Consider the following 26,495-nt stretch of genomic DNA (forward strand, 5'->3'; position numbering starts at 1 on the left):
TTCATCCAGTCCTCAATTTCATCTAAAATTTTCTTTAACTTCAATGATGGATCACAGCAACCATTCTCAAGTGGAAAAAACCCCCTGCACATCATCGGCATACGTTCTATAGGAAACCTGCAAACTCAAATACTTTCCTGAGGGATACCATAAACAGATTAAGCAAAACCACTGATAATGCAGATAGATCCCAGTGGTACCCTTCATAGAAACATAGAAACATGATGGCAGATAAAGGCCATATGACCCATCCAGTCTGCCCATCCTCTGTAACCCCTAATTCTTCCTGTTCCTAAGCGATCCCACATGCTTATCCCATGCCTTTTTAAACTCTGGAACAGTCCTCGACTCCACCACCTCCACTGGGAGGTTATTCCATGCCTCTACCACCCTTTCTGTGAAATAATACTTCCTTAGGTTGCTTCTAAGCCTATTCCCTCTCAACTTTGTCGTATGCCCCCTCATTCCAGAGTTCTCCTTCATTTGAAAAAGGCTCTCTTCCTGTACGTAAATGCCCTTGAGATATTTAAATTTTTCTATCATGTCTCCTCTCTCCCTCCTCTCTCCCAGCATATACATGTTGAGGTTCATAAGCCTTGTCCCTATAATTTTTGCATTCAAGACCGCTTACTAATTTCGTAGCAGTCCTCTGGACCGACTCCATCCTGTTTATATCTTTCCGTAGGTGCAGTCTCCAGAACTGCATGCAGTGCTCCAAATGAGGTTTCACCAGAGACTTATACAACAGCACTATCGCCTCCTTTTTCCTGCTGGTCATGCCTCTCTTTATGCACCCAAGCATCCTTCTGTCTTTGGCTGTTGCTTTTTCTACCTGTTTGAAAGCTTTAAGGTTGTCAGACACAATCACCCCCAAGTCTTGCTCTTCCTTCACACACTGAAGCACTACACCCCCTATACTGTACCGTTCCCTTGGAATTTTGCGATCCAAGTGCATGACCCTGCATTTTTTGGGATTAAACCTTAGTTGCCAAATATCGGTCCATTCCTCTAGCTTTGCTATGTCCTTTCTCATGTCATTCACACCTTCCAGGGTGTCCACCCTGTTGCAGAGTTTAGTATCATCCGCAAAGAGACAAACCTTACCAGACAGCCCTTCCGCAATATCATTCACAAAGATGTTAAAAAGAGCCAGCCCTAGGACCGATCCCTGCGGTACTCCACTGAGGACCTCCTTTTCTTCAGAGCAAGCTCTATTTACCACCACCCTCTGTCTCCTACCATTCAACCAATTTTTTACCCAATCCGTTACTCTAGGTTCCACACTGAGGGCACTCAATTTATTTATCAGTTGCCTGTGCGGAACCTTGTCAAAGGCTTTGCTGAAATCCAAGTATACCACATCAAGTGCCCCTCCCACATCCAACTGTTTGGTCACTCAGTTGAAGAAGACAGTCAGATTCGTCTGACATGACCTGCCACTAGTGAAGCCATGCTGCCTCATGTCCCGCATTGCATGCAGTTCAAGAAATGTCACAATCCTCCTCTTTAGAAGTGTTTCCATTAGCTTACTCACCACCGAGGTCAGACTGACAGGTCTGTAATTCCCTACCTCCTTTTTACTTCCACTCTTGTGCAAAGGAACCACATCCGCCCTTCTCCAGTCCACCGGGACCACTCCAGTTTCTAAGGAAGCATTGAAGAGGTCCGTCAGCGGAGCCGACAGAACTTCTCCGAGTTCCTTAAGCACCCTCGGGTGTATCCCATCAGGTCCCATCACTCTGTCTACTTTTAGTTTGGCAAGCCCCTCACGAACACAGTCCTCTGTAAACGGGTCTTGGTCTACCATACATCCATCCCCTTTAGCCTTTGCTTTCTGCAGCCCTACCCCCGGTTTTTCATTCGTGAACACAGAGCTAAAATAATCGTTAAGCAGTTCAGCTTTACCCTTATCATCTTCCACATATTTCTCTCCCTCAGCTTTGAGCCTCACAATGCTATTATGGCACTTCCTCTTGTTACTTACATATCTGAAAAAGGTCTTGTCCCCCAATTTTACCATATTAGTTATCTTTTCCTCCATTTGCCGTGAAACTGAAAAACATGCAGATACCAATTCCTGTACTTTAACATGGAATGTTCTGCCTTGCAAGTAAGAATGAAATCATGACAATTCATGATCATGAATGCCAAAATCTAGTCAATATGTTAAGTGAAAGCTGATGGTCAATAGTATCAAATGCAGATGCAATATCCAATGTAACAACTCAAAAACAAAGATTTTGGTCCATGCCAATTCTTAGCTCATCCAACATTGATAAAAGTAAAAATTCCACACTATGGTCTGATCTGAAACCAAATTGATAATCGTCTTTCTTCCACAATTTCCATTAGCTGTTGTAAAATAACCTTCTCAATTACATTTGCTAAAACCGGCAAGACAGAAATAGGAATGAAATTATTCAAACTTTCGGTATTTAATGATATTTTTTTAAAATAAAGGTTTCATTGTTGTTTGTTTAAGTGTATCTACTAAATACCCTTCCTATAAAGATTTATTAACCACAGTTTAAAAAAAAAAAGGACCAGTCACATCAAACATTCATCTAAATATTATAAAAGAACATGGATCTAGAAGAGATTTAGTTGGAGACAGACTTGTCACATAATCCTCAATTAATTTCTCATCTACTGCACCAAGCATTATCAACTTGATCCTCTACTAGTATTGGTAATATTAAATTACCAGATCCAACACATGATGTCTGATCGTCAAGTTTCTGGTTTAGCCACACTGCATATGTTTGAGGATCTAGATTCTGAGTCTGATCATCATTTACCTCATTTACCAAGAAATTTACAGTATGAAACAACTTCTTCGGTTTATTCAACAATGTTTTGATCTTATTCTTAAATTAACTATTTTTTACTTTTTCACAAAGCCCTCTATATTCTACTAATTTACTACTTACTACTTATCATTTCTAAAGCGCTACTAGACGTACGCAGCACTGTACACTTGAACATGAACAGTCCCTGCTCGACAGAGCTTAAAATCTAATTAGGACAGACAAACAGGACAAACAAGAGAAAAGGGAATATTAAAGTGAGGATGAGGGAATATTAAAGTAAGCCATCATTATCTCTAGACTTTTTCCATGTTTGCTCTGATAATCTTAGTTCGACTCTAATTTGTCTTAGTTCTGATGTATACCAACAGCAAAAGTCCCCAGGGCTTATAACTTTAATCATCTGCATTGGGGCAACAGAGTCTAAAGATTCTGATAAAGACAGTATTCAAACATACAGTCTTGATTCATATCAATAGCAGCCACTAGTTTTTCTGAAAAACAACTTTTGAAATATATTAAATGCAGATCTTATTAATATGAAAAATGTGAGATTTCTTCAACTTTTCATTGATCTGCTTGAAAATTGGAACCAAAAGTTGCTTGTGAGCTGAAGAGATGCACTTTGAGTAGGCAGCAGAGACCTCCAGTGGCTGGAATTGGTACAGTGTTTTGGTGAAACTAGAGAACCAGACCTGTAAGCTCTACTTACATAGGGCCTATTTGCTAAGGGGTCCTTTTACAAAGGCATGCTGAAAAATGGCTTACAGTAGTGTAGGCACGGGTTTTGGGCATACACCGATCCATTTTTTAGCGCGCCTGTAAAAAAGGTCTTTTAAAACTTTTTACCAAAAATGGACGTGTAGCAAAATGAAAATTGCCATGTGTCCATTTTGGGTCAGAGACCTTACTACCAGCCATTGACCTAGTGGTAAAGACACACGCGGTAACTGGGCAGTAATGACCTACATGCGCCAAATGCCACTTGGTGTGCGTCCGTTATGTGCGTCAGAAAATAAAAAATATTTTTCAGACGTGCATATCGGACGCACGCCAAAAATGAAATTAGCACAAGAGCCACGCGGTAACTCCATTTTGGCATGTATTGGGCACGCATAGACGCTTACATGGCTTAATAAAAGGGCCTCTAAGCTTTTTTAGATGCTTAACATGGATTTTAATGTGTGATAAGCACTTAACCTGTGTTTAAAAAAACAGGTAACACATGGCTCAGACCGCTAAGATTTGTTAAAACCCCCCAATTTAACAACTAATGCAGAAAGTGGGGTTAGAAAATGTTTTACGAGAAGCATCCTCAGATGTTGATAAATTGCATTTGAGGTTATTAAAGTGCATTAAAAAAAATCAAAAACTGGTCCAATTGTTATTTACTTAAATTAAATCCTGCCAAAACTAAAATATTATGGCTAGGAGCACAAAGTTCTACTACTATTGTTTATATAAAAATGATGTGCTTACAACTGGCTTTACTTTGTTTTAGGAGTTATCTTGGACTCCTGGCTAACCTTTTGAAGCCCAAGTAGTAAGGAAGTGCTTTCTAAATGAAACAATTGAGATCAATTTGTTTCTTTTTTTATGAACATCATTTTGTACTCCTGGTTCAGGGCCACGATTCTAGCGCAACTTGACTACTGAAATTCCTTCCTTGGAGGAATAACCAAACATTTTTAAAAATTACAATTTACTCAGAATACAGCGGCAAGATTGATTTTTTAAAAAGAAATCCAACCATGTATTGGTGTGTTTTTTTTTTTTTTTTTTGCTGAACTCCATTGGCTTCTGTTACAAGCACGTATTGATTTTAAACAGGCTTGTTTTATTTTTAAAATTTTAAATGGTTGGTGGCTTATTCTAAAGGTGTTAACACAGCCAGATTAAAGTCTGTGACATGATTTTTCCATCCTTTAAGGTGATTCGTCTTAAGAGGTTCTTAGAAAGTTCATTTTCTTATTTATTTATTTATTTAAAATATTTATAAACTGCTGTAGGCAATGTACAACACAGAAAAGTACAAAATCATTAGCATCGAGACAGTACATTTTTAAAAACAAACACAGCAACTAACATTGTACAGAGAGCAGCTCCCTACATCGTGACTCCAAACACCTGAGTAGAAAGGAGTGATTTCAGCTGCTTCCTGAACTGTGCAATGGATGACACCACTCGCAATTCCACTGGCAAGGTATTCCAGTCGAGGTACCAGCAACTTGAAGCATTACAGATAGATTAGCCTCAAGCTGGATGCACCTAAATGAAGGGATATCTAATAAGCACTTATTAATAGAACGCAAATGTCAAAAGGGTTGATAAAAGCTAAAAGAAGAAACCAATGAGGGATTGCTGTCAGCCTTCAAAGCTTTGAAAATCAGAGTCGGAAACTTGAACCTGATCCGCCAGTACACTGGAAGCCAATGCAAATCCTCTCAAAGCCAGAATAATATGGTCAAAGTTTGACAAACCAGAAAAGAACCTGGTGGCAGAATTTTGCAGAATCTGCAGGGAATGAATCATGGACTTTGAGAGGCCAAGGTACAGAGAGTCAGTGGCATTCCTGGGGGGGGGGGGGGGGGGTGCGGTCCGCCCCGGGTGCACGCCGCTGGGGGGGGGGTGCCACACGCCTGTTGGCTCCACTCGTTCCATGCTCCCTCTGCCCCGGAACAGGTTACTTCCTGTTAATGTGTGTTAAGTGCACAGCCTTAATGTGCTTTAGTAACTAGGCCCCATATTTATTTAGGGATCAATACTGAAACCCCACAGTTGGCATTTCTGTTAAACGCTGGCTGTAGAGTTTATTCCTGGACTAGTAAAAAAAGGCCTGTTTCTGACACAAATGAAATGGGCGCTAGCAAGGTTTTCCTTGGAGTGTGTATGTTTGAGAGAGTGTGTGTGAGAGTGACTGTGTGAGAGAGAGAGAGTGAATGTGTGTGTATGTGACAGAGAGAGAGTGAGTGTGGGTGCGAGTGTGTCTGTGAGAGAGTGTGTGTGTGAGAATGAGAGCGTGTGCGAGTGCGTATGTGAGCCACAGTGAGTGTGAGAGAGTGTGTTTCACACAGATACAGTGTGTGTGAGAGTGTTTGTGTGAAACAGAGTGTGAGAGAGTATGTGTGTGATACAAGTACAGCATTTGCCGCGCGGCCATTTCAGGGGGTAGCTCTAATCGTCACTCATTGAGGTGGCGGTAAGGGCTCCCATGCTAACCCAGCGATAACTGGGCAGCACACGGCACTGCCCGATTACTGCTGGGTACACTCTGGAGCTACAAAAATAAATATATTTTTGTAGCTCTGAATATGACGGCGCCTTAGGGGTGGGAAGTACTTCCGGGCTGCTGCAGTAGCCCAGCAATACTTCCTGTTTAGCATGCAGTAAGCCTGCATTGGGCTTACCGCTGCTTAGTAAAAGGGGCCTTTATTTTCTTGGATTCATGCCCCTACCTTTCTTTTTTTCCTGCTCTAATCCTCTAACTTCAGCTCCCTTACATATCACTATCTTCCTCTCCTAGTCTCACTCCTCCCTAATCCCTGTCTATTCTACTCCCCCCGTTCCTGTTACTATTTTAAATCTACAGTCCCCCTCTTATTTCCTCTAATTTCAGCCTCTTCTCTCCCTTTGCTTGACCTCCATATGTGTATTTTATGCTTCTGTTTGCAAAGCAGGAGCAGGCTCGCTCTCTTCAGTATGCTTTTTAAAAGCAGATCTAGCAACTGGGGAAAGTATTGTAGCAGACCTCAGGCCCTGTTTACTAAGGTGTGCTAGCATTTTTAGCACGTGCTAAAAATTAGCGTGAGCTAACCATGTAGATGCCTGTAGGAAAATTATGAGCATCTACACAATACATGCTAGTGCATGCTAAAAACGCTAGGGCACCTCTAGCACAGCTTAGTAAACAGGGCCCCCTCATGTCCTATGATGTAAATAAGCTTGTGAAATCCATTATGTATTTATTTATTTGGATTTATTTTCCACCTTTGTGAAGATTGCCTCTTATTTCCCATGTCCCTTTTCTTGGTGATTCTATTCTCCCTTTATTTTATTATTAGACCTACGATTTCTTTCCCTCCTTCTGATCTAAGTATCTCTAAATGTTCTCATTTCCTATTTTGGCTTCACAATCTGTGCTTTCTTCATCTTTGTGTCACATGTCTACACCTTGTTTTTTGCTTCCTTCATCTTTTTCTCTTTCGTCCTTTCTCTTCTTTAAATTCAGTCTTTCTGCACAATCTTTTCTATATTTTTGTAGCTCATTCGCACATTTTAAAAATTGACTCCAATCCTCTTTCTTTCTTTCCTTGTCTTCCATTCCCTGTGTCTCTCACTGTACCTCTCTTCTCCTTGCAGGGTGGAATGTATGTGTTCCAGCTCTTTGATTACTATGCTGCCAGTGGAATTTGCCTGCTTTTTGTTGCCATTTTTGAAACCATTTGCATTGGATGGGTATATGGTGAGTAACTCCACCACAGAGCTGATTTCCTTCAAGTCCGCACTAGGGATATAAAATATTAAGGGCCCTGTTTACTGAGCTGTGCTGTAGGCGCATAAACTTTTTAGCGTACGCTAATAATGCTACCCATAGGAATATAATGGGTGTCTCTATTGGTAGTGCGTGCTAAAATGTTAGCGCGCCTATAGCATGGCTTCGTAAACACGGCCCTAAATGGTTTAAAAGTTAACTGATAAGTTTAAACTTACTGGTTGGTCTTGAGCCATATCATTTAATTATAGCAAGGGTAATTTTCAAAGTAATTTCCCTAGGTAGTGGTTCACCCTTATCTTGGGGCGGTACATCTATCAACTGTCACACCAAGGCCCTCCAAATGGCATTTTTATCCTAGTCCTCTCCCCTCTTTCAATTAGGTATGCACACTTGTCTCCAAGGAGCAGGTTCTTTCCAGGATGAATGGAATTTCGTTCAAGATCCTGCTACAGATTCAAACTCACATGATTGCCATACAAAGTGGCAGTAGGATGAAATTTCTTTATTGGAAGTGCCAACAATCACTGCATACTGCACAAAAAACACATAAAATATCAAATTCATAAATAATTTTAAAAACCAGCTTATCATAACTTTTATAAAATAAATGGATTCATAATAATTGTTAAACATCAATTAATGTTTCAAACCATAAACATAAAAATGAATTTGCAATGATGTTGCTCATGTTAAAATGAAAGCATCTTACATAAACTTATATTCAGCACGTTTTCAATATTTTGACATTATGTTGGGGCAAGAGACACCTAAAGAAATTTAATGCTAATAGAATTTTTTCATGATGCACTGCACCAAATATTTTGTTTTCATATGAACCACATCCAGAAGAGTATTTGATTGAACTAAAATTTTGTTTTTCAATAGTGTATGTTGTGGCTAACAAACATTGGGCCCTATTTACAAAGGCGTGCTAGTATTATATACACAAATATATAAAACAATACCAAGACATTTTGGGGCTGTTTTACTAAGCGACAGTAAGCACTAATGCATGCTTACCACATGCTAAAAGGTACTACCATGGGATGCATCCCACAGTAGTTCTGGAATCGGCGTGCGCCAAACCCATGTAGTGCTGGGGATGTGCTTGAGGGAGGAGAGTACACATACCCTGCACTAACTGGCAAATCGCCACATGCTGCCAATTAGCGCAGGTTCAGTATGGGAGCTCATCGCCTAGTAAATAGGTGGCAGTAAGGGCTCCTGTGCTAATGGCCACTCTCTAATTGGAAAATTAGTGCATGGCCATTAATGGAAAAATACAAAATTGCAGCCATTTTACTACTGTGCTAAAAGTGACCCCAGCATGTCAGAAATCCATGTGCAAAAATAGCGCAGGCCAATTTTTGGCGCAGCTTAGTAAAAGGGCCCCTTTGCTTACCCTGAGGTCATTATATAAAATCAAAAAGAAATTTGTAACTTATAAATAAAACTGTTAATCTTTTATGTAGATTTCCCAAAGTATAATACCACTATATGCAGTGTCCTGGAAACCAAAGAAGGGAGACCTTTCACTTATAAATATAAGGGCCATAAAGCGCCAAATTATGTGAATGAGATTCACATTTTCACATTTCATCTATATTTAATTGACCACAAATAAAATTAGAACAGATTGAAAATTTTCATCGTAGATTAACACTACGTTTTCTGAACTTTCCAAGGTCTTCGGGGGTTAGCCCACTGGATGCATTTAAGAAATATCTACTGGAAGTATTACATTATTCCCCTGAAATGTTTCCACCAATAAATAAGATTTATTATATACAATCAAAGAAAGTATCCGATGTACAGCCAGATCTAGGGGCCCCCGAACGGCCAAAAGACAAGGAAATTATGAATCTAACTGATTTTCTAGAAACTTCCATATCTGAAGACTTTGAAAGACTGACACTACTAGTGAATTTTGTATTCGAACAAGATCTGGAAGCAGTTAAACGCCTTTACTTTAGAAATGCAAATTCACTTTTCTTAGGAAAAAAAAATATGGATGTTCCCAGATGTTACTAAATTAACCCAGGAGAGAAGGAAAGCTTTTCTGTCTCTTAGGGCTGAAACCATAGCTCTGGGAGCATCTTTTTACCTTAATTACCCCTGTAAATGTGTGGTTAAATTCCTAGGGATAAAATATGTGTTTTTTCAACCAGAACATCTTAGCGAATTTGTTAAAATAAAAAAATTGGCCACTGGGTAGACTTAGTTTGATGATACTTAGGTGGATAGATGTGTGCTAAGCTGTACAATTTGATTTTGTTTTGCCTTAAACTTCTCCTGTTGTATTTCCTTCATGTGGCCTCCTAATATTGTGGTCTAAAGAGGACAAAGTGTTATAATTTCTTCGTGAATGAACAAATGTTTTCTTTTTTTTAAGTATGTAGGTCTGCATTACCAACGCAAGTTTATGACTTGTAAATGTATTGTAAAAGCATTAATAAAAAAAAATATATATATATCTAAGTGAATCGTTTCTCATGTGCTACATTAGTGAAATTACTTACTAAATCAAAAATAAAATTAAAATTACCTCTTGAAGAATCGTAAATCTATAAATGTTCATAAAAGTTGAGCAGCTCAACAAATGGGTCAAATATTCTCTACCCTCAAGTGCTTTAAAATGGCAGGTAGACTTTTAAAATGGCATGCTATGACACTACCTTAAAACCCAAGTGTCACAAAATGCCTAGCCACCTGCCTGGGGTTAACCCCGTGGCCACTTAGAGGATCTATCCCCAGCATAGCTCAGGTCTGCCTGCACCTGCTGCTTGTGCTCTACATTAGCACCCGTCTCCCACCGACTGGGTCCCATCTGCCTCTGGGCGAGTTTCCCGCTCTCAAATTATCCCCAGTGATTTCTAGGTTACTGGGGCCACACGCCCAGTGGGCCCACAGTTCCCACAAATCACTACCAGACACAACTCATAAACCACCAGGACTCATTATCAGTCCAGACAGCAGAAGTAATAAACTAAATAGTGTTTATTCTCTTAGAAATATTGAACAATGAACAAAAAAAGTGCAATCAGCAAACAATAACAGGTAACTGAAATATGGTATGGATCAATTATAAAACTATCTAAACATTTATTTACTTTCTAAAATGTACCTGGGAAGATCAGGACATATAATTCACCAAGCCTTAGCAAAGAGATCCTGCTCTCTTTTCTTCCTGGCTAAGACCGGGTAAAAAGCCAGTAAAATCCAAATGAAAATGAGCTCCTGGGCCAATCAGAGCCCAGAACAACAATCTTTGAAAGTATACTGCAGACTGCCTTTCCAAAAGGCTTAAACAAAGCTACTGCCTTGGTTCTGCCTTGATTCTGCAGCAGCTTCAAAACATGTACCTCCTGCTGGCCAAACTAAAGAAATACACTTCAAGAATTAAGGCAGTTTTACAGGCTTAAAAAACACTGTTCTGTCACAGCAAGGTAAGCTTCACTCTAACTAGACCTAAAGGCTAAGCCCCCAAACACACACTAGCAGCAGTTCTGTAAATTGACTCCTCCTTTTGGTACCCTGATGTAGCGTAAGAAGCACCAATTCTGTAATGGCATCAAGCATTAAGGGCTATTACAGAATACTAGTGTACAGTTGTAATGAAGGATTCTCTTGGGAGGACACTCTTTGTACCCCATTTTATATATAAGGAACAGTATCTACACAGAAACCCACTAGTGTCCTTTGAGCCCCTCATCTACATGTATAGTGTCCTCGCAAAGCCACTTGTTTGTGAGATCTATTTATTAAAAAGAGAAATATTTCCCCATTTTCAGGTGCTGATAATTTCTATAGCAACATTGAAGATATGATTGGCTACAGGCCGTTACCTTTCATGAAATACTGTTGGCTATTCATTACACCAGCAGTATGCATGGTAAGAACTTGATGAACCCAAGGATGGTGTGTTGAAAGAAGAGAATGAGAAAACAAAAACTAATGAAGAGAACTGTAGAGAGGATAGACTGAAGAGTTCTTATACTAAAGTGCTTTACATTTTGCAGCTAATGTGCCTTAATGCAAGAAATTAATGTATGGTAAGTGCAAATTTAACATGGCATCTATTAGGGAGTATGCCCAGCATTTCATTGGTAGGTCATACAATCGAATATCTATTAGTGTATGGGACCCTGGTTGCAGTTAGCATGGATGCACTGAGTGCCTCCTATTTAGGAAGTGCTAAGTGGACCATTGTGCCCTCTAAGCTGAATGGGAATCCTCCACCTACCATCCTGTCAGTGGGTGATGCTGTTTCACTGTCATATTTCCAATAGTGAGGGGTCAAAGGCAAGCTCTGCAGGACTCCAGGGAACCTGCCTGTCTCTAGTGATTGAAGCATCACCCCATACTGGTAGCAATGCAGTTGGAGGACACCCGCTCAGCTTAGAGGGAACAGTGAAGTGGAAGCATGCTAACTGCAAAATTGTTGGCTATTGCATGGTAGTTGCTGTGAGCTAATTGATATAAACTCTCCATCCCTATTCTCTGCCCATGCCCCACCTAGTTATACCCTTAACACAAAATGCTCTTAATGTGCAAATTAGCACATGCTAATGCAAAAGCACTTATCACGATTGTGCAGTAGCAGTTAACATGTGTCAATTCAAGCATTAAGGGCTAAATTCAGAAAATTGGGCGCCTGAAAAAATGAGTACTATGCACTATTCCATAAACAGTGCTCCAAGTTGGGTGCCATTTATAGATTAGTGCCTAGCCCTGGATCCATGCTAAAATTTGGGTGTGAGGTTTTAGACCAAACTGAACCCTGGTGTAATCCTTGCACCTAAACTAGGCATGGATCTTCAGTATTCTACAATACTGCGTGCATATTTAGTGAACACCCCTGCCTCTCCCATGGCCATGCCCTCTTATCACTTGTGTGCTGAAAAATGTATGTATGCATCCTTATAGAAAAGCTCCTAGAAGATACATGCGTAAATTTTAATTGTTGCGAATTAGCGCCAATAATTGATTGTTAGTGCCAAATTATTGACCCATTGCTCGTGCAAATGGGGCATGGTCCCAAATTTGAGCAAGCAATTTTGAGCATCATTTATAGAATTTTGGGTTCAGTAAAAGGGCCCCTGAGTGTCCAAGTGGTAATGTAGGCATCAGATTTTAAAGTAGATTATTAGATGGTATGTTCTTGTATATGCGTGCTTGCATGTCTGTACACAGACTGAAATAGCATGTTGATGTGAGGGCATTTGGGTCAAACAGTAGAGGTCCTCTCCAATAATATCAGTTGTGGCTTTTATTTACTCAGGGACCCATTTACTAAGCCGTGGCAAAACGTGGCCTGCGGCAGTGTGAGTGTATCTTCTGGGCGTGTGCCAGGCCAGTTTTTACTGCATCGTGGAAAAAGGGCCTTTTTTTAAGGGGCTGTAAAATGGACGTGCAGCAAAATAAAACCAGCGCGCATCCATTTTCGGCTTGAGATCTTACCACCACCCATTGACTTAGCAGTAAGGTCTCATGCACTATCCGGGCAGTAGGCATGCAGAATTACCACCTGGGGCACACGGTAGCCAGGTGGTAATACCAATTTGGTGTGCACTGGATACACATAGGCCCTGACGTGCCTTTGTAAAAGGGCCCCTCAGTCTTTAAAATAAAACTGATTGAATCAAAGAATTTCATTTTACATTCTGTTCTAATTTTTTTGCTTCCTTTATTCATTTTCCCAAGACAACATTCCTCTTCTCAGTGATTAAATATGTACCCCTGACATATAACAAGAAATATGTCTACCCATGGTGGGGTGATTTGATAGGCTGGCTGCTTGCCATCTCGTCAATGATCTGCATTCCTCTCTGGATCATCTACAAACTGTTCGTAAACAAAGGGACTTTGGCTGAGGTGAGTGTTCCATCTTTAATGGTTCATTTATAGGCAGCAGCCATATTGAAAAGGATGAGTAAGAACATTAGTGATGTTTCTATAAAAAGAATGTGTCAATGCAGGGACTTAAAATTGAGGTGTAGTAATGAAAGCATGAATAAAATCCTAAGTAGTGTAGAATAAGTAGAAGTGAACTGATTGTCTACAAAATCCTGAGTGGTGTAGAACGAGTAGAAGTGAAATGATAGTCTACAAAATCCTGAGTGGTGTAGACATAGACGCCAACTCTGTGGGGTCTGTTGTGCTCAAGCACTCCCAATAATTTGGGGCAGTGGCGTAAAGTGCCTGTGTTTAGGCAGTACTGGCTGCCCTCCCGTTCCTTGCACCACTGTTCCACGTAGGAGGCCTAGTGGTTAGTGCAGTGGACTTTGATCCTGAGGAACTGGGTTCAAATCCCACTGCAGTTTCCTGTGACTCTGGGCAAGTCACTTAACCCTCCATTGCCCCAGGTACAAATAAGTACATGTATATACTATGTAAACCGCTTTGAATGTAGTTTTAAAAACCACAGAAAGGTGGTATATCATGTCCCATTCCCTTTCCCTTTCCTTGCCCTGCACCCCTGTCCTTCAATTTTTCAGGCCTCTGGCAGCATCAGTGAGGTAAACACACTTCCTTCGGCGGCCCAGAAGATTTACCTTTACTATAATTTCCTGTCCCGCATAAGTGGGATGCTGCAACAGAGGGATAGCTTCTGGGGGCCGCCAAAGGCAGTGTGCTTATCTCACTGATGCTGCCGGCGACCCAGAAAATTGAAGAAGGGTAGTGGTACAGGGAGCCAGAACAGGCGACATTAAAAAGCTGAAACCAATTAGGTTAGTCTAGTTTTACCTCTCCTCCGCTCAGCTGTTGGTCATCCCCATTCACATAAAACAAAGCAAGCAAATCTATGAGCCATTCTATCCACGTTGTTCTTTATTGTTGGTAACATTTTTATTTGATCTCGCTCATTTTTTTTCAAACATGCTGACTTTGCAGCATACAGATATACACAGGGGAAGTATTGAGTAATTAATTCTAAATTGTAAACATTGTGTCATTTGGAGGGGCTGGTTATAGGGACTCTGTATTTGTGCAGAGATGTTTTCACCTAGTAAAGGGTCACCAAAACAATTATCATGTTATGAGAATCAGGTGCTTAAAAATACAAAACATTAATTAGGTTGAGACCCGGGAGCATTTAACATCTTTTTTCCCTTTGCCTACATCAAAAGAAAAAGATGGCATGTGGTAACTTGTTCCTTTTTTGTTTTGTGGAATGCAGTGAAAAATGCACTTGTCTTTTTTATTACTGCTGTTTCACAGAGAGGTATTGAATAATGAGTAGGGGCTTCCTTCATGCAGAAGTTCTATCCAGAGGCAGTCTAAATGTGCCAACATTGTCCAGTTCAGCACACTTAGCCACCAAGCTCATACAAAGTTAATTATGTTCAGATGAAAATAAATCTGTTGGCTCAGGTTGCCTGCTATGTGAATATTCCATTATTATTGCTACCAAGTATTACATATTAAGGCATTTATTTTAAACTTTGTTTTAATTCATTTATCCAGTCCTTACATGCACATGGTTTTACTTTCTAAGCCAAAGGTGAATCCTAAGGGTGGTTGAACAACTGGTTATAAACTGCGTTTATTCTGAATTAATTAATTGGAATATGTCAGTTTTTGGAAATGCACATCTCTAATGTTTTCCATTTTAGTTGACTTCTTAAGGTTTCTAGTTCAGTTCTTTTGCCCTCATATTGATTTCTGGTCCCTTGTGATATATTTGTTGTGCCATGTGTTTTTCAAGTATGACCATGGTGTGGTATTCTGCATAGAGATCTTGTTTGTTTTGTTTTTCATTAAGTAGTGTATTGGTGTTTTAGGGCCCACTGCTGCCTTTTCACACATGAGGCTGTAGCTCTTCGTGTTCTGGCAGTTAATACTATTATGGTATGGTAATGTTCTGAGTGTGTCTTTGCCCAGGTAGTGACAGAGAAAAGCAGTAGATGACAAATAGTCAGTGGGTAGGAAACCATTCATCTTGGCATGAGTAGGAAAGAACAAGAAATTTCACTCAGAACTAAAAAGACTTACTTTTCTTAATGTATGTCCACAGCATAGATCCGAGAAAGCTGCCATCACCACATACTGTCGCCCCGTGCTGGTGGGAAGCATGTGTGGGTCGTTCTGTAATGACAATACGTTATGTAATGACAAAACTCAGGCACTAGCCAATCAGGTTTTTTAATTAGTATTTTTAAAGAAGATGGGGATAATTTTGTAATATTTGTGAGCTAATTAACTTTAAAGTTAATTTAGAAAGCTATTACATATTGTACCTTGGTACAATATGTAATAACTTTCTAAATTAATAACATTCTGATGCTCGGATAGTCATTCTTAGTGTTTAAAAGTAGGTGCAGTTCAGTTACTCCTGAAAATAAGCTTAACTAATTACAGCTAATTGTTTGTTTTTGACTCATTAGAAAATAATAGTCACTTTGAGACATACTCATGCTCTAGGGCAGGAAAGGATTTTTCACTGCTGCTGGATCTTTGACTAGCCATCATACAGCTTTGAGAGTGAACTTTGAGTCCACATGGATAATTCCCTGTCTTTTCAAATCAGATATCATCTGTTGTACAATGTTGTTTTTATATGCTGCAGCAGATCTGACTCATCCACTCCATGGTTGGCATTTCCTCCCTCCTTTTGTCCTTGATCATTACAAAATTGGATTATTGTAATTCCCTATATCATGGCCTACCAGTTTCTCAAATCCAGTGGCTTCAGATTGTCCAAAACACTGCCATCAAACTGTTATTTGGGAAAAAAAGATATGGCCGTATGACACTTCTGTTTATTTCAGAGCTCTGGCTCCCTATTTCCTATCGGATTTCCTTTAAATACTCGACCATTGCATATCAGATCCTGCACTCCAGCCTCTTGACATTTCTGTCAAGCCTCCTTATTTCTTACTGTCTCCAGCGAGCCCTCTGTTCTTCCCAACTGAATTTACTAACAGTCCTCTCCTTTCGTCAGGGATGACTCAACTCCTTATGTAATACTTGTTTTAGTGTTGTCGTACCCACTACTTGGAACTCTCTCCCTCTCTCAGGGGCCCTTTTACTAAGCCACGTAGGCATGTACGTGCTTCCTACATGCATCAATTTTGAACTACCGCATGGCCCGGGCGGTAATTTCATTTTTTACGAGCGTCCACTAAGCATGGCGCTAACCGGGCGGTAATTGGCATTGTACGTGCATAGACCATTACCACCCGGTTAACACATGTGGACAATGGGGAGCCGGTTGATATTGTATATCTGGATTTTCAGAAGGCGTTTGACAAAGTGCCGCACGAAAGACTCCTGAAGAAATTGCAGAGTCATGGAATCGGAGGTAGGGTATTATTATGGATTAAGAACTGGTTGAAAGATAGGAAGCAGAGAGTAGGATTGCGTGGCCAGTATTCTCAGTGGAGGAGGGTAGTTAGTGGGGTCCCGCAGGGGTCTGTGCTGGGTCCGTTGCTTTTTAATGTATTTATAAATGACCTAGAGATGGGAATAACTAGTGAGGTAATTAAATTCGCCGATGACACAAAATTATTCAGGGTCGTCAAGTCGCAGGAGGAATGTGAACGATTACAGGAGGACCTTGCGAGACTGGGAGAATGGGCGTGCAAGTGGCAGACGAAGTTCAATGTTGACAAGTGCAAAGTGATGCATGTGGGTAAGAGGAACCCGAATTATAGCTACGTCTTGCAAGGTTCCGCGTTAGGAGTTACGGATCAAGAAAGGGATCTGGGTGTCGTCGTCGATGATACGCTGAAACCTTCTGCTCAGTGTGCTGCTGCGGCTAGGAAAGCGAATAGAATGTTGGGTGTTATTAGGAAGGGTATGGAGTCCAGGTGTGCGGATGTTATAATGCCGTTGTATCGCTCCATGGTGCGACCGCACCTGGAGTATTGTGTTCAGTACTGGTCTCCGTATCTCAAAAAAGATATAGTAGAATTGGAAAAGGTACAGCGAAGGGCGACGAAAATGATAGTGGGGATGGGACGACTTTCCTATGAAGAGAGGCAGAGAAGGCTAGGGCTTTTCAGCTTGGAGAAGAGACGGCTGAGGGGAGATATGATAGAAGTGTATAAAATAATGAGTGGAATGGATCGGGTGGATGTGAAGCGACTGTTCACGCTATCCAAAAATACTAGGACTAGAGGGCATGAGTTGAAGCTACAGTGTGGTAAATTTAAAACGAATCGGAGAAAATTTTTCTTCACCCAACGTGTAATTAGACTCTGGAATTCGTTGCCGGAGAACGTGGTACGGGCGGTTAGCTTGACGGAGTTTAAAAAGGGGTTAGATAGATTCCTAAAGGACAAGTCCATAGACCGCTATTAAATGGACTTGGAAAAATTCCGCATTTTTAGGTATAACTTGTCTGGAATGTTTTTACGTTTGGGGAGCGTGCCAGGTGCCCTTGACCTGGATTGGCCACTGTCGGAGACAGGATGCTGGGCTAGATGGACCTTTGGTCTTTCCCAGTATGGCACTACTTATGTACTTATGTACTTATGTACATGAAACTTTACTGCTAGGTCAATGGGTTGGTGGTAAGGTCTCAGACCCAAAATAGACACGCACCAATTTTTATTTTGCCACATGTCCATTTTTAGCCCAAAAAAGAGGCCTTTTTGCAGGCGCACTGAATAATGGACCTGCACGCGTCCAATACACACGTCTACATCAGCACAGGCCATTTTTTGCCATACCTTAGTAAAAGGACCCCTCAATCAAGACTGAACCTTCCCTTAAAAATATTTAAAGGTTGTCTTAAAGTGCATTTTTCTCCTCAGGCTTTTCCGACCCTCCTTCTAAGGATTATGGCATTTGGTCTTTTACATTTTTTTTTTTTTTGCTTTTTGGCCTCTCTGAGCCCATTCTTTGGAATGCTGCCTTCTTTTCTGTGCTTTTTCCTCTTGTTTTATCTATCCCCTATCTCCCCTATTCCTCTTAAGAGATTGTAATATTGTTGTTGTCCCCCATTAAGTGTAACCACGGGCAGCTGAAGAGAACGCTCCAGATTGGTGCCTGCAAAGGAAAAGGCAGAACCTCTTTTTTTTTCTTTTGCTCTGTTCTTAGATTGATTCTTATTTGTGCTCCCCTGAAACTGTTTATTTTGACTTTATAAATTGTTTCGATGACTTTGCTTGTATTAGCAGTATATCAAATAAAGCTGAACTTGAAACTGGACTTTGAAAGAGCTTTTCCTCTAGTTGTAAGGCCAATAAAGAGTCATGTCCCCTGCATGTCTCCTGGATAGGGGGTCAAAACATGCAAGAGGAGGCAATTAGATTAAACAATTAGTTTATTGATAGCCTGCTCTCTCATTTTTAAGCTACATTTGCTTTTCAAAGGATAATACTTAAGAGCAAAAAGTGATTTACACACAAACATTCCCATTTCACAAAATGGTTACAAGTCCAGGCATTGTTCCACAGTGCATGAAAACATTTGTCCTTATTAATGGGAAGAATTCTAGGTGCAGAGTTATTTTTGATGTGATTGAAAAGATTTGTATTTTCAAGTCTGCATGCCTTAGGGCCTCTTTTATCAAACCACGCTAGTGGTCCTCGGTATGGTAATGTTGACAAAGGCCATTCACTTTGAATAGGCTTTGTCGGCATTGCCACATGGGAACCACTAGCGCTGCTTGATAAAATTGACCCTTATTTTCTAATGAAAATCTACCTGTGTGGAAAGCAGGTGCAAATGTCTGAAGGTAAGTTTCAGAATGTGTGTGTATACATTCTTTGAAGACTAGTACAAAAGCTATGGTTGAAAAGTTCCTGCAGACTTTACCCCAAAATGGACAATTTCAAGTTTCTATTTATTTGATGTTATGTGTTACGTCCCTCACCTGAGTTGCGGTCCGCACAGTCGGTTCGCCGCTGAGCCTCATCCTGGCGGCGATAGCCGGCCATGCGGGCTGTCAGCAGCGGGCTTGTGAAGTCCGGTTCCGTTAGCCGGCCATGCCGCTCCGGCCGTGGACGATGCTCAGCTGAGAAATTGGACGGCCATGTTGTGTTGGCCAGCCAGGCTGGCCACACGGTATGGCGGCATTCCGGAAGCAACGCCGGTTTCCGGTGCGGGTTGCTCGCATTGCCTGGTTGCTCGGGATTGGGCGCCTTTCCCGAGGTTCCGCCTTTTCCTTTGCAGGCACCAATCTGGAGCGTTCTCTTCAGCTGCCCGTGGTTACACTTAATGCGGGGACTACTTAAGGGGCACAGTTCCCCACACACCTTGCTTCGGCTTCTATGTTTCTAGAGGTTTGGTACTTATCTCGTGCGCTCCATTGCTTTACCTGTCTACTGTTACCTGACCCTTGGACAGAACCCGATACTTGTGGATTGCTGCCTGCCCTGACCCTTGGACTGAACCTGATACCCGTGGATTACTGCCTGCCCTGACCCTTGGACTGAACCTGATACCGGTTGCATTGCTGCATGCCTTGATCTCTGGACTGTACCGGCTCACCATCTGAGTTACGCCCGCCTTGCCACTAGCCTGGTCTGGGCGGCCAAACCTCGTCTGGTTCCCGAAGTCCTGGTGGCCGTCTGCACCTGGGGGCTCAACTCCCGGGGAACGGTGGTCGCTTCCCAGGTGAAGCTTGGGGTTGTCCGGCTGCCTGAACGAGCACGGCGCGACTCTAACCACCAGGCTTTTCCTGTGCAAGTCCCATCTCTCTGATACCTAAACCTCCACTACCCAAACTGCAAAGGACTCAAATTCAAAGCAACCTATGCATCCAGCTTCTCCTATTTAAGTACAGAACTGTGGAACGCACTGCCAAAAGCCGTAAAAACAATGTACGACCATTTAAATTTCAGGAAATCACTAAAAACCAACTACTGACCCAACATAAATGCCTAAACTTTGCAACACAGCAAAACCAAAGATCGTATTGGACACTATACAACTTTCCTCTCTTCAACCCCCATAGTACCTGAAACACACGTACCTTATTCTACTACAACATCACCTTGTATCTGTCTCCCTACCGGACTTGGCGAACGCCTTCACGGTATTATATAAGCCACATTGAGCCTGCAAATAGGTGGGAAAATGTGGGATACAAATGTAATAATAAGAATAATAACTTCCAGTGTGCGGGATGCACACAGGAAAGGCCCTGTTGGCCAGAGATGCAGGTTTCAGTTCTCTTCTGCATATGGAGGACTGGTGGTGGAGGAAAGCTGATGTGATGTCACACATGAGTGCAGGGTGGGGGTTGCAGAGATGCAACCTCAGGCAGCCCCTACCATTGGGTGACTCTGAGCATTTTTCTGGGCTCACTCAATGGTTGCTATGCCGCTGATTGAATAAAGAAATTTTGGCTTGAGAGGGTACTTGAGCAACACCGGAATGGCATTGGTTATAGATGTGTCAGTTCTAAATGATTATTCTGTGAATCAGGAGGAGAGAAAGAAGATCCTTAAATACCAAACAATGCATTCAGAGACTAAGAAAAGATATAGAAATATTTCCTATCACATTGGCAGCCGCAAGCCTGATTAAAAAGAATTTTCAAGCAGGCCTGGATGAAATGCTTACACATATTACATCTTATGACATCCAGAAGGAAGGTCTCTTGGACAACGAAAGTACTATAAGAGAGCATTAGCAGTAAATTTGAGAGCTGGAGTGAGGTTCATCACTGTCATAGTATGCACAAAACTAAAAACAACCAAATAATTCTTTAAATTGGTATCTTATTTTTGGCCCCCTTATGCCAGTGCTTTGAGTGCTAATTCTCTAGTGGCAACAGGGCACCTTGATTCCATTATATAATACTAGCACAAACCCCCATTGATTTGCTAAAAAGAATGCACGCTTGTCAATTGTAAGTGGGTACGCCTAAATACACCAATCAACATGCGCCACTTACAGTATTTATTTATTTGTTACATTTGTATCCCACATTTTCCAGCATATTTGTAGGCTCAATGTGGCTTACATGGTACTGGAGAGGCATTTGCAGACATAGTAACATAGTAGATGACGGCAGATAAAGACCTGCATGGTCCATCCAGTCTGCCCATGACAAACTCATATGTGTATACCTTACCTTGAATTTGTACCTGTCCTTTTCAGGGCACAGACCATATAAGTCTGCCCAGCAGTATTTCCCGCCTCCAAACCACCAGTCCCGCCTCCCATCACCGGCTCTGGTACAGACCGTATAAGTCTGCCCTCCCCTATCCTCGCCTCCCAACCACCACCCCCTCTTTCCCCCACCTGCTCCGCCACCCAATTTCAGCTAAGCTTCTGAGGATCCATTCCTTCTGCACAGGATTCCTCTATGCATATCCCACGCATGTTTGAACTCCGTTACCGTTTTCATCTCCACCACCTCCCGCGGGAGGGCATTCCAAGCGTCCACCACCCTCTCTGTGAAGAAATACTTTCTGACATCTTTCCTGAGTCTGCCTCCTTCAATCTCATTTCATGTCCTCTCGTTCTACCGCCTTCCCATCTCCGGAAAAGATTTGTTTGCGGATTAACACCAGTGAGAACAAATACAAAATGGTGCTAGGTAAGATAGAGTTCGTGTGTCCCAGCCACGAATGGGAGTCGTATTGCGGAAGGGTTGAGGTATGTCCATTACGCGCTTTAGTTTTGTTGTGTTCCAGGGATCAGACACTTAGGTTGGGTCAGTAGGATATGCTAGTTTTTAGTGAGTTCCGGAAGTTTAGGTAGTCATGCGATGTATTGTGTAAGCTGTGCACATTGATGGTTGACACATCCATACTCCTCCCATGTATATGCCCCCTTCACAATTGTGTGCTATGCCACCTGCACATGAACTTACAAAATAGCTCTTTACGATATGATATGGGACTTACAGACCGCTAACTCCCAGTAAACTGGTTCAAAGTGGGTTACAAGCAATAAAAAGAAACTACACTAAGGGCCTTATTCTATAAAGATTACGCTTCTAAAATTTATGCTCCTAAATTATGAGTATAATCTATGTTCCAAAATAGATTAAGCTTGTAATTTAGGAGCGTAAATTTAGAAGTATAAATTTTAGGAGCATAACCTTTATAGAATAAGTCCCTTATTAAACATATGATTTCTGACTTTCACAAAAAGATAGATAAATTGGCATTGTTCTAGGTTTAATAGGCAAAGAACACTAAAATGGAACAGCCTGATATACAAACATTGACTGCAAAGAGCTTTTATATTTAATTCCATGGAATGATGGAAAATAAAGAGGCCGAGAATCCCCTGGATAATGGAAAAGCATATAAACCTGATAGATAATCAGGACAAGAGCCTTCAAAAATCTTGTAAACCCAACAAGCCAATTTACAAGAAACTTGGGCTTTTATAGGAAGCCAGTGCAGTCTTTTCAGACACTGTGTAGCAAGATCAAACCCCCTCTTGCCAAATATCAACTTTGTTATGGTGTTTTGCAAGATGTGTAATCTAGCAATTGAGGAAGCAGATAAAAGGCTATATTTATTTATTTATAGCATTTGTATCCCACATTTTCCCACCTATTTGCAGGCTCAATGTGGCTTACATTATGCCGTAATGGCGAACGCCATTTCCGGGTCGAGATTTACAAATGATATTACAGTAAGGTGCATACATGATAAAATATGATACAATATGGTATTGCATAGAGGTTCCTGAGCGGTAGAGTTAATTATAGCAAAGTTGGATAGTCAACTATAGAGAGTTCATTTCTGTCCTAAGGAATAAAGTGATAGTGCGTATTATGTAATTTTCATTAGTAGCCATTTGGTTATCAGTCAAGTGTGGGGTGCAGTTTTGTCTAGTTCATTTACAGTCTGTGGTTAGGATGGAACATTGTGGGGTATGCCTTCTTGAATAGGTTGGTTTTCAGCAGTTTTTGGAAGATTGTTGGGTCATGCATTGTTTTTATTGTCGTTGGTAGTGCCATTATAGCCATTATAGTAATCTAAATAGGGTAAAATTATATATTGAACCAAAATAGGAAAACAAATATTTCAGTAAACAATGCACAAACATTCCTTAGTTGATGTAATTTAAAAAAATGCTTTAACTACTGCTATTACCTGAGGTACTAATAGTAAAGAGTAAGAAGTACGTGTAAGTGGCACCTGTTGTGCAGTTACATAAGCCAGATGCGCATAACTGCAGGTACCTTTACACAGAATTCCCTTAACCTATGTGCAGATAATATTTTTTCCACCACAAAATTATAAAAGTCACATACTAAAAACCCAATCTCTTGGGTCTTAAACAATGTTCCTGTAACCTCACAGCAAAAAACAGGGTACTCGTGCATCATTATTGCTCTAAAATTCATTCCCCAAAGGTTGGGTGTTTATTTATGTTTGCTTTATCCCCATAAAAACAACCTTAAAAGCTGATCTGAAAATTTGTTTCCAGATGCATCATCCTTTCATAGCCATGTTCTTCACCATTTCATGGCTGGAACCGAACATGAATGTCCCATAATTGAATAATAGCATATCTTAATGTTAATGCTGATGACTGCCTTAACTTGGCTAGTGGATTTGCCAAAACTAATGGGCTTTATTAAAAGGACTTATATAGAAACATAGTAAATGATGTCAGATAAAGACTTGTACGGTCCATTCAGTCTGCCCAACAAGGTAAAATCATCTTATAAGGTATGATATGTATACTTGATCTTGATTTGTCCTTGACATTTTCAGGCCAGAGAACATAGAAGTCTGCCCTGCTCTGACCTTGTTCTCCAGTTATGGATGCTCAATCTGTCCGGCCACAATCAGGGCACAGACCATAGAAGTCTGCAAAGCACTGGCTTTGCTTCCCAATTACTTGTGTTTGCCATGTAATCACAGCTAAGCTTTTTTGATTCCACGCCTTCTATACAGGATTCCTTTGTACTTATCCCATACATTTTTGAGTTCTGTTACCATTTTCATCTCCATCACCTTCCATGGGAGGGCATTCCAGGTATCTGCCATCCTCTCCATGAAAAAGTACTTCCTTACATTATTCCTGAGACATCCCCCTCCCCCCGCAACCTCAATTCATGTCCTCTAGTTCTACCACCTTCCCTTCTCTGAAACAGGTTTGTTTGTAAATTAATACTTTTCAAATATTTGAACATCTGTATTATATCACCCCTGACTCTCCTTCCCTCCAGGGTATACATGTTCAGATCCTCAAGTCTTCTCATACGTCTTGCGATGTAAACCCCATACCATTTTGGTCACTTTTTCTCTGAATCACTTCAAGTCTTTTTACGTCCTTAGCAACATACAGCCTCCAAAACTGAACACAGTGGGCCTTCACCAACGACTTGTACAGGGGCATCAATACCTCCTTTCTTTTTCTGGTTATGCAGCCTAGCATCCTTCTAGCCATGGCCACCACCTTGAGATCCTCAGACACCATAACCCCAAGGTCTCTCTCCTGAGCTGTGCCTATCAATCTCTCTCTTCCTATCTGGTACATCTCCTTTGGCTTTCTAAACCCCAGGGTGCATCACTCTGCACTTCTTGGCATTAAATTTTAACTTAAGCAAAATATAAACAAAATTCTTTTTTATATAGTTCTATATCTTATTAAAAAAGTTTTTTGTAGTGCGCAGACCAAGTGCATTATAATCAATGTAGGAGCAACTCCCAAATAATTCACCCTTCCACCATCATTGCACACAGTCTTCCCTTCCTCCCTAATAACTCTCAAATAAATTGCAATTATCTCAATGTCTAACAAGAAAAAAGTTCACTTATCTGCAGGGATGAAGTTCTCACAGTACATCTTCTTGTGCGATGGTTCCTATTTAGAGGTGACTCCTACATGATTCAAACTAAGTATCCAAACTTCACAATATTCCGCATCCTCTCAATTCCACTGTGTATATAAATATCTCTTTCAAAATGTTCACAAAATTCTCCTCTCAAATTGTCCTGATGTGTTGTCAAATCTTCTCATTATTCTTTGTTCCCTACATGGTGACCATGTTTTGCCTTAGGATGGCGTTATCAGGAGAACAAAACAAAAAACATCAAAAGCAAAAAACAAAACAAAATCAAAAACAATCTGCCAACCTCCCACAATCACCCATATCTACCCCCAATTTCATTTCTCCTAAACAATAATCAGTACTCAATGACTACCTGCAGTGTGACCCAATCCTGCACCAGCGCCCCAGGAAGACGGCAGTACATGCACTCTAACTAGCATGCCACACAACCCGCTTTAAACTGGGAGAATTTACATCAGCGTCAGTCATTCAATTTCTTTCTTCAAGCCCCTAGGGATCATAGTTCGCCAATTAAAAATAAATTGTTCCTTTTTTAGCAATATTGCTGCACTATTACCTTCTCTATTCAGATGTATTTTCAACAAAATTACAAAAAATTAGATCCTGTTCTGTATGGTAGCATAAATCCCAATGACTAACCAGGGGAGCCTCAGCCTTATGAGTTCGCAGATTGCTCAAATGCTCAGCAATTCTATGTTTAATCCTGCACTTAGTATGACAAATGTACCGTTTTCCACATGGACATTGTATGCCATACACAACCTAAGAAGTGCTGCAATCTGTACATTCTCTCACTGAAACATTAATCCTGTTACTGGATATTTTACCTCATGAGTGACCCAAGCATGACTGCAATACACACAATTACCACATGTGGAGGGGCATAATGGAACAAGGTGCCCAAGTTTTCCTGAGGGCGTCCTCGCAGGACATCCCCGTGAAGGAGCGGGGAAACCCGTATTATCGAAACAAAATGGGCGGCCATCTTTCGTTTCGATAATACAGTCGGGGACACCCAAATCTCAACATTTAGGTCAACCTTAGAGATGGTTGTCCCCGGTTTTCGGCGATAATGGAAACTGAGGATGCCCATCTCAAAAATGACCAAATCCAACTCATTTGGTCGTGAGAGGATCCAGCATTCGTAGTGCACTGGTCCCCTTGACATGCCAGGACACCAACCGGGCACCCTAGGGGGCACTGCAGTGGACTAACTGACGCACTAACTGAACGGAAAAAGCCCTTCCCTTACTGATCCCTTAGCGGTTCGGAAAGAAATCGCATGCAAATGAGCTGCTCACTGTTAGCTCATTTGCACATGATTTCCTTCCTAAGGCGGGGAAGCCAATGCAGAGCAGCCAAGCATTATGCGTGGCTGCTCTGTGCATACCAAAGATGGCTTCATACATGCAGACAAGCTGCATGTATAATAGCCGTCTACAACCTTAAATAAATTGCCATCTAC

At 41.1% G+C, this 26,495-nt stretch overlaps 1 protein-coding gene across 1 annotated transcript in view; it reads left to right on the forward strand.

Annotated features, from left to right (window-relative positions):
• The window catches only part of SLC6A13 (solute carrier family 6 member 13), a 155,505-nt gene that overhangs the window by 126,500 nt on the left and 2,510 nt on the right, over positions 1-26,495 (forward strand). Inside the window, exons 12-14 of the mRNA XM_030214649.1 lie at positions 7,167-7,269; positions 11,094-11,194; positions 13,006-13,176. Of these exons, the coding sequence (XP_030070509.1) occupies positions 7,167-7,269; positions 11,094-11,194; positions 13,006-13,176 (375 nt within the window). The remainder of the gene's footprint in view (positions 1-7,166; positions 7,270-11,093; positions 11,195-13,005; positions 13,177-26,495) is intronic.

Source organism: Microcaecilia unicolor, chromosome 9 (genome assembly GCF_901765095.1).
Source record: "Microcaecilia unicolor chromosome 9, aMicUni1.1, whole genome shotgun sequence".
Lineage (NCBI taxonomy): Eukaryota > Metazoa > Chordata > Amphibia > Gymnophiona > Siphonopidae > Microcaecilia > Microcaecilia unicolor.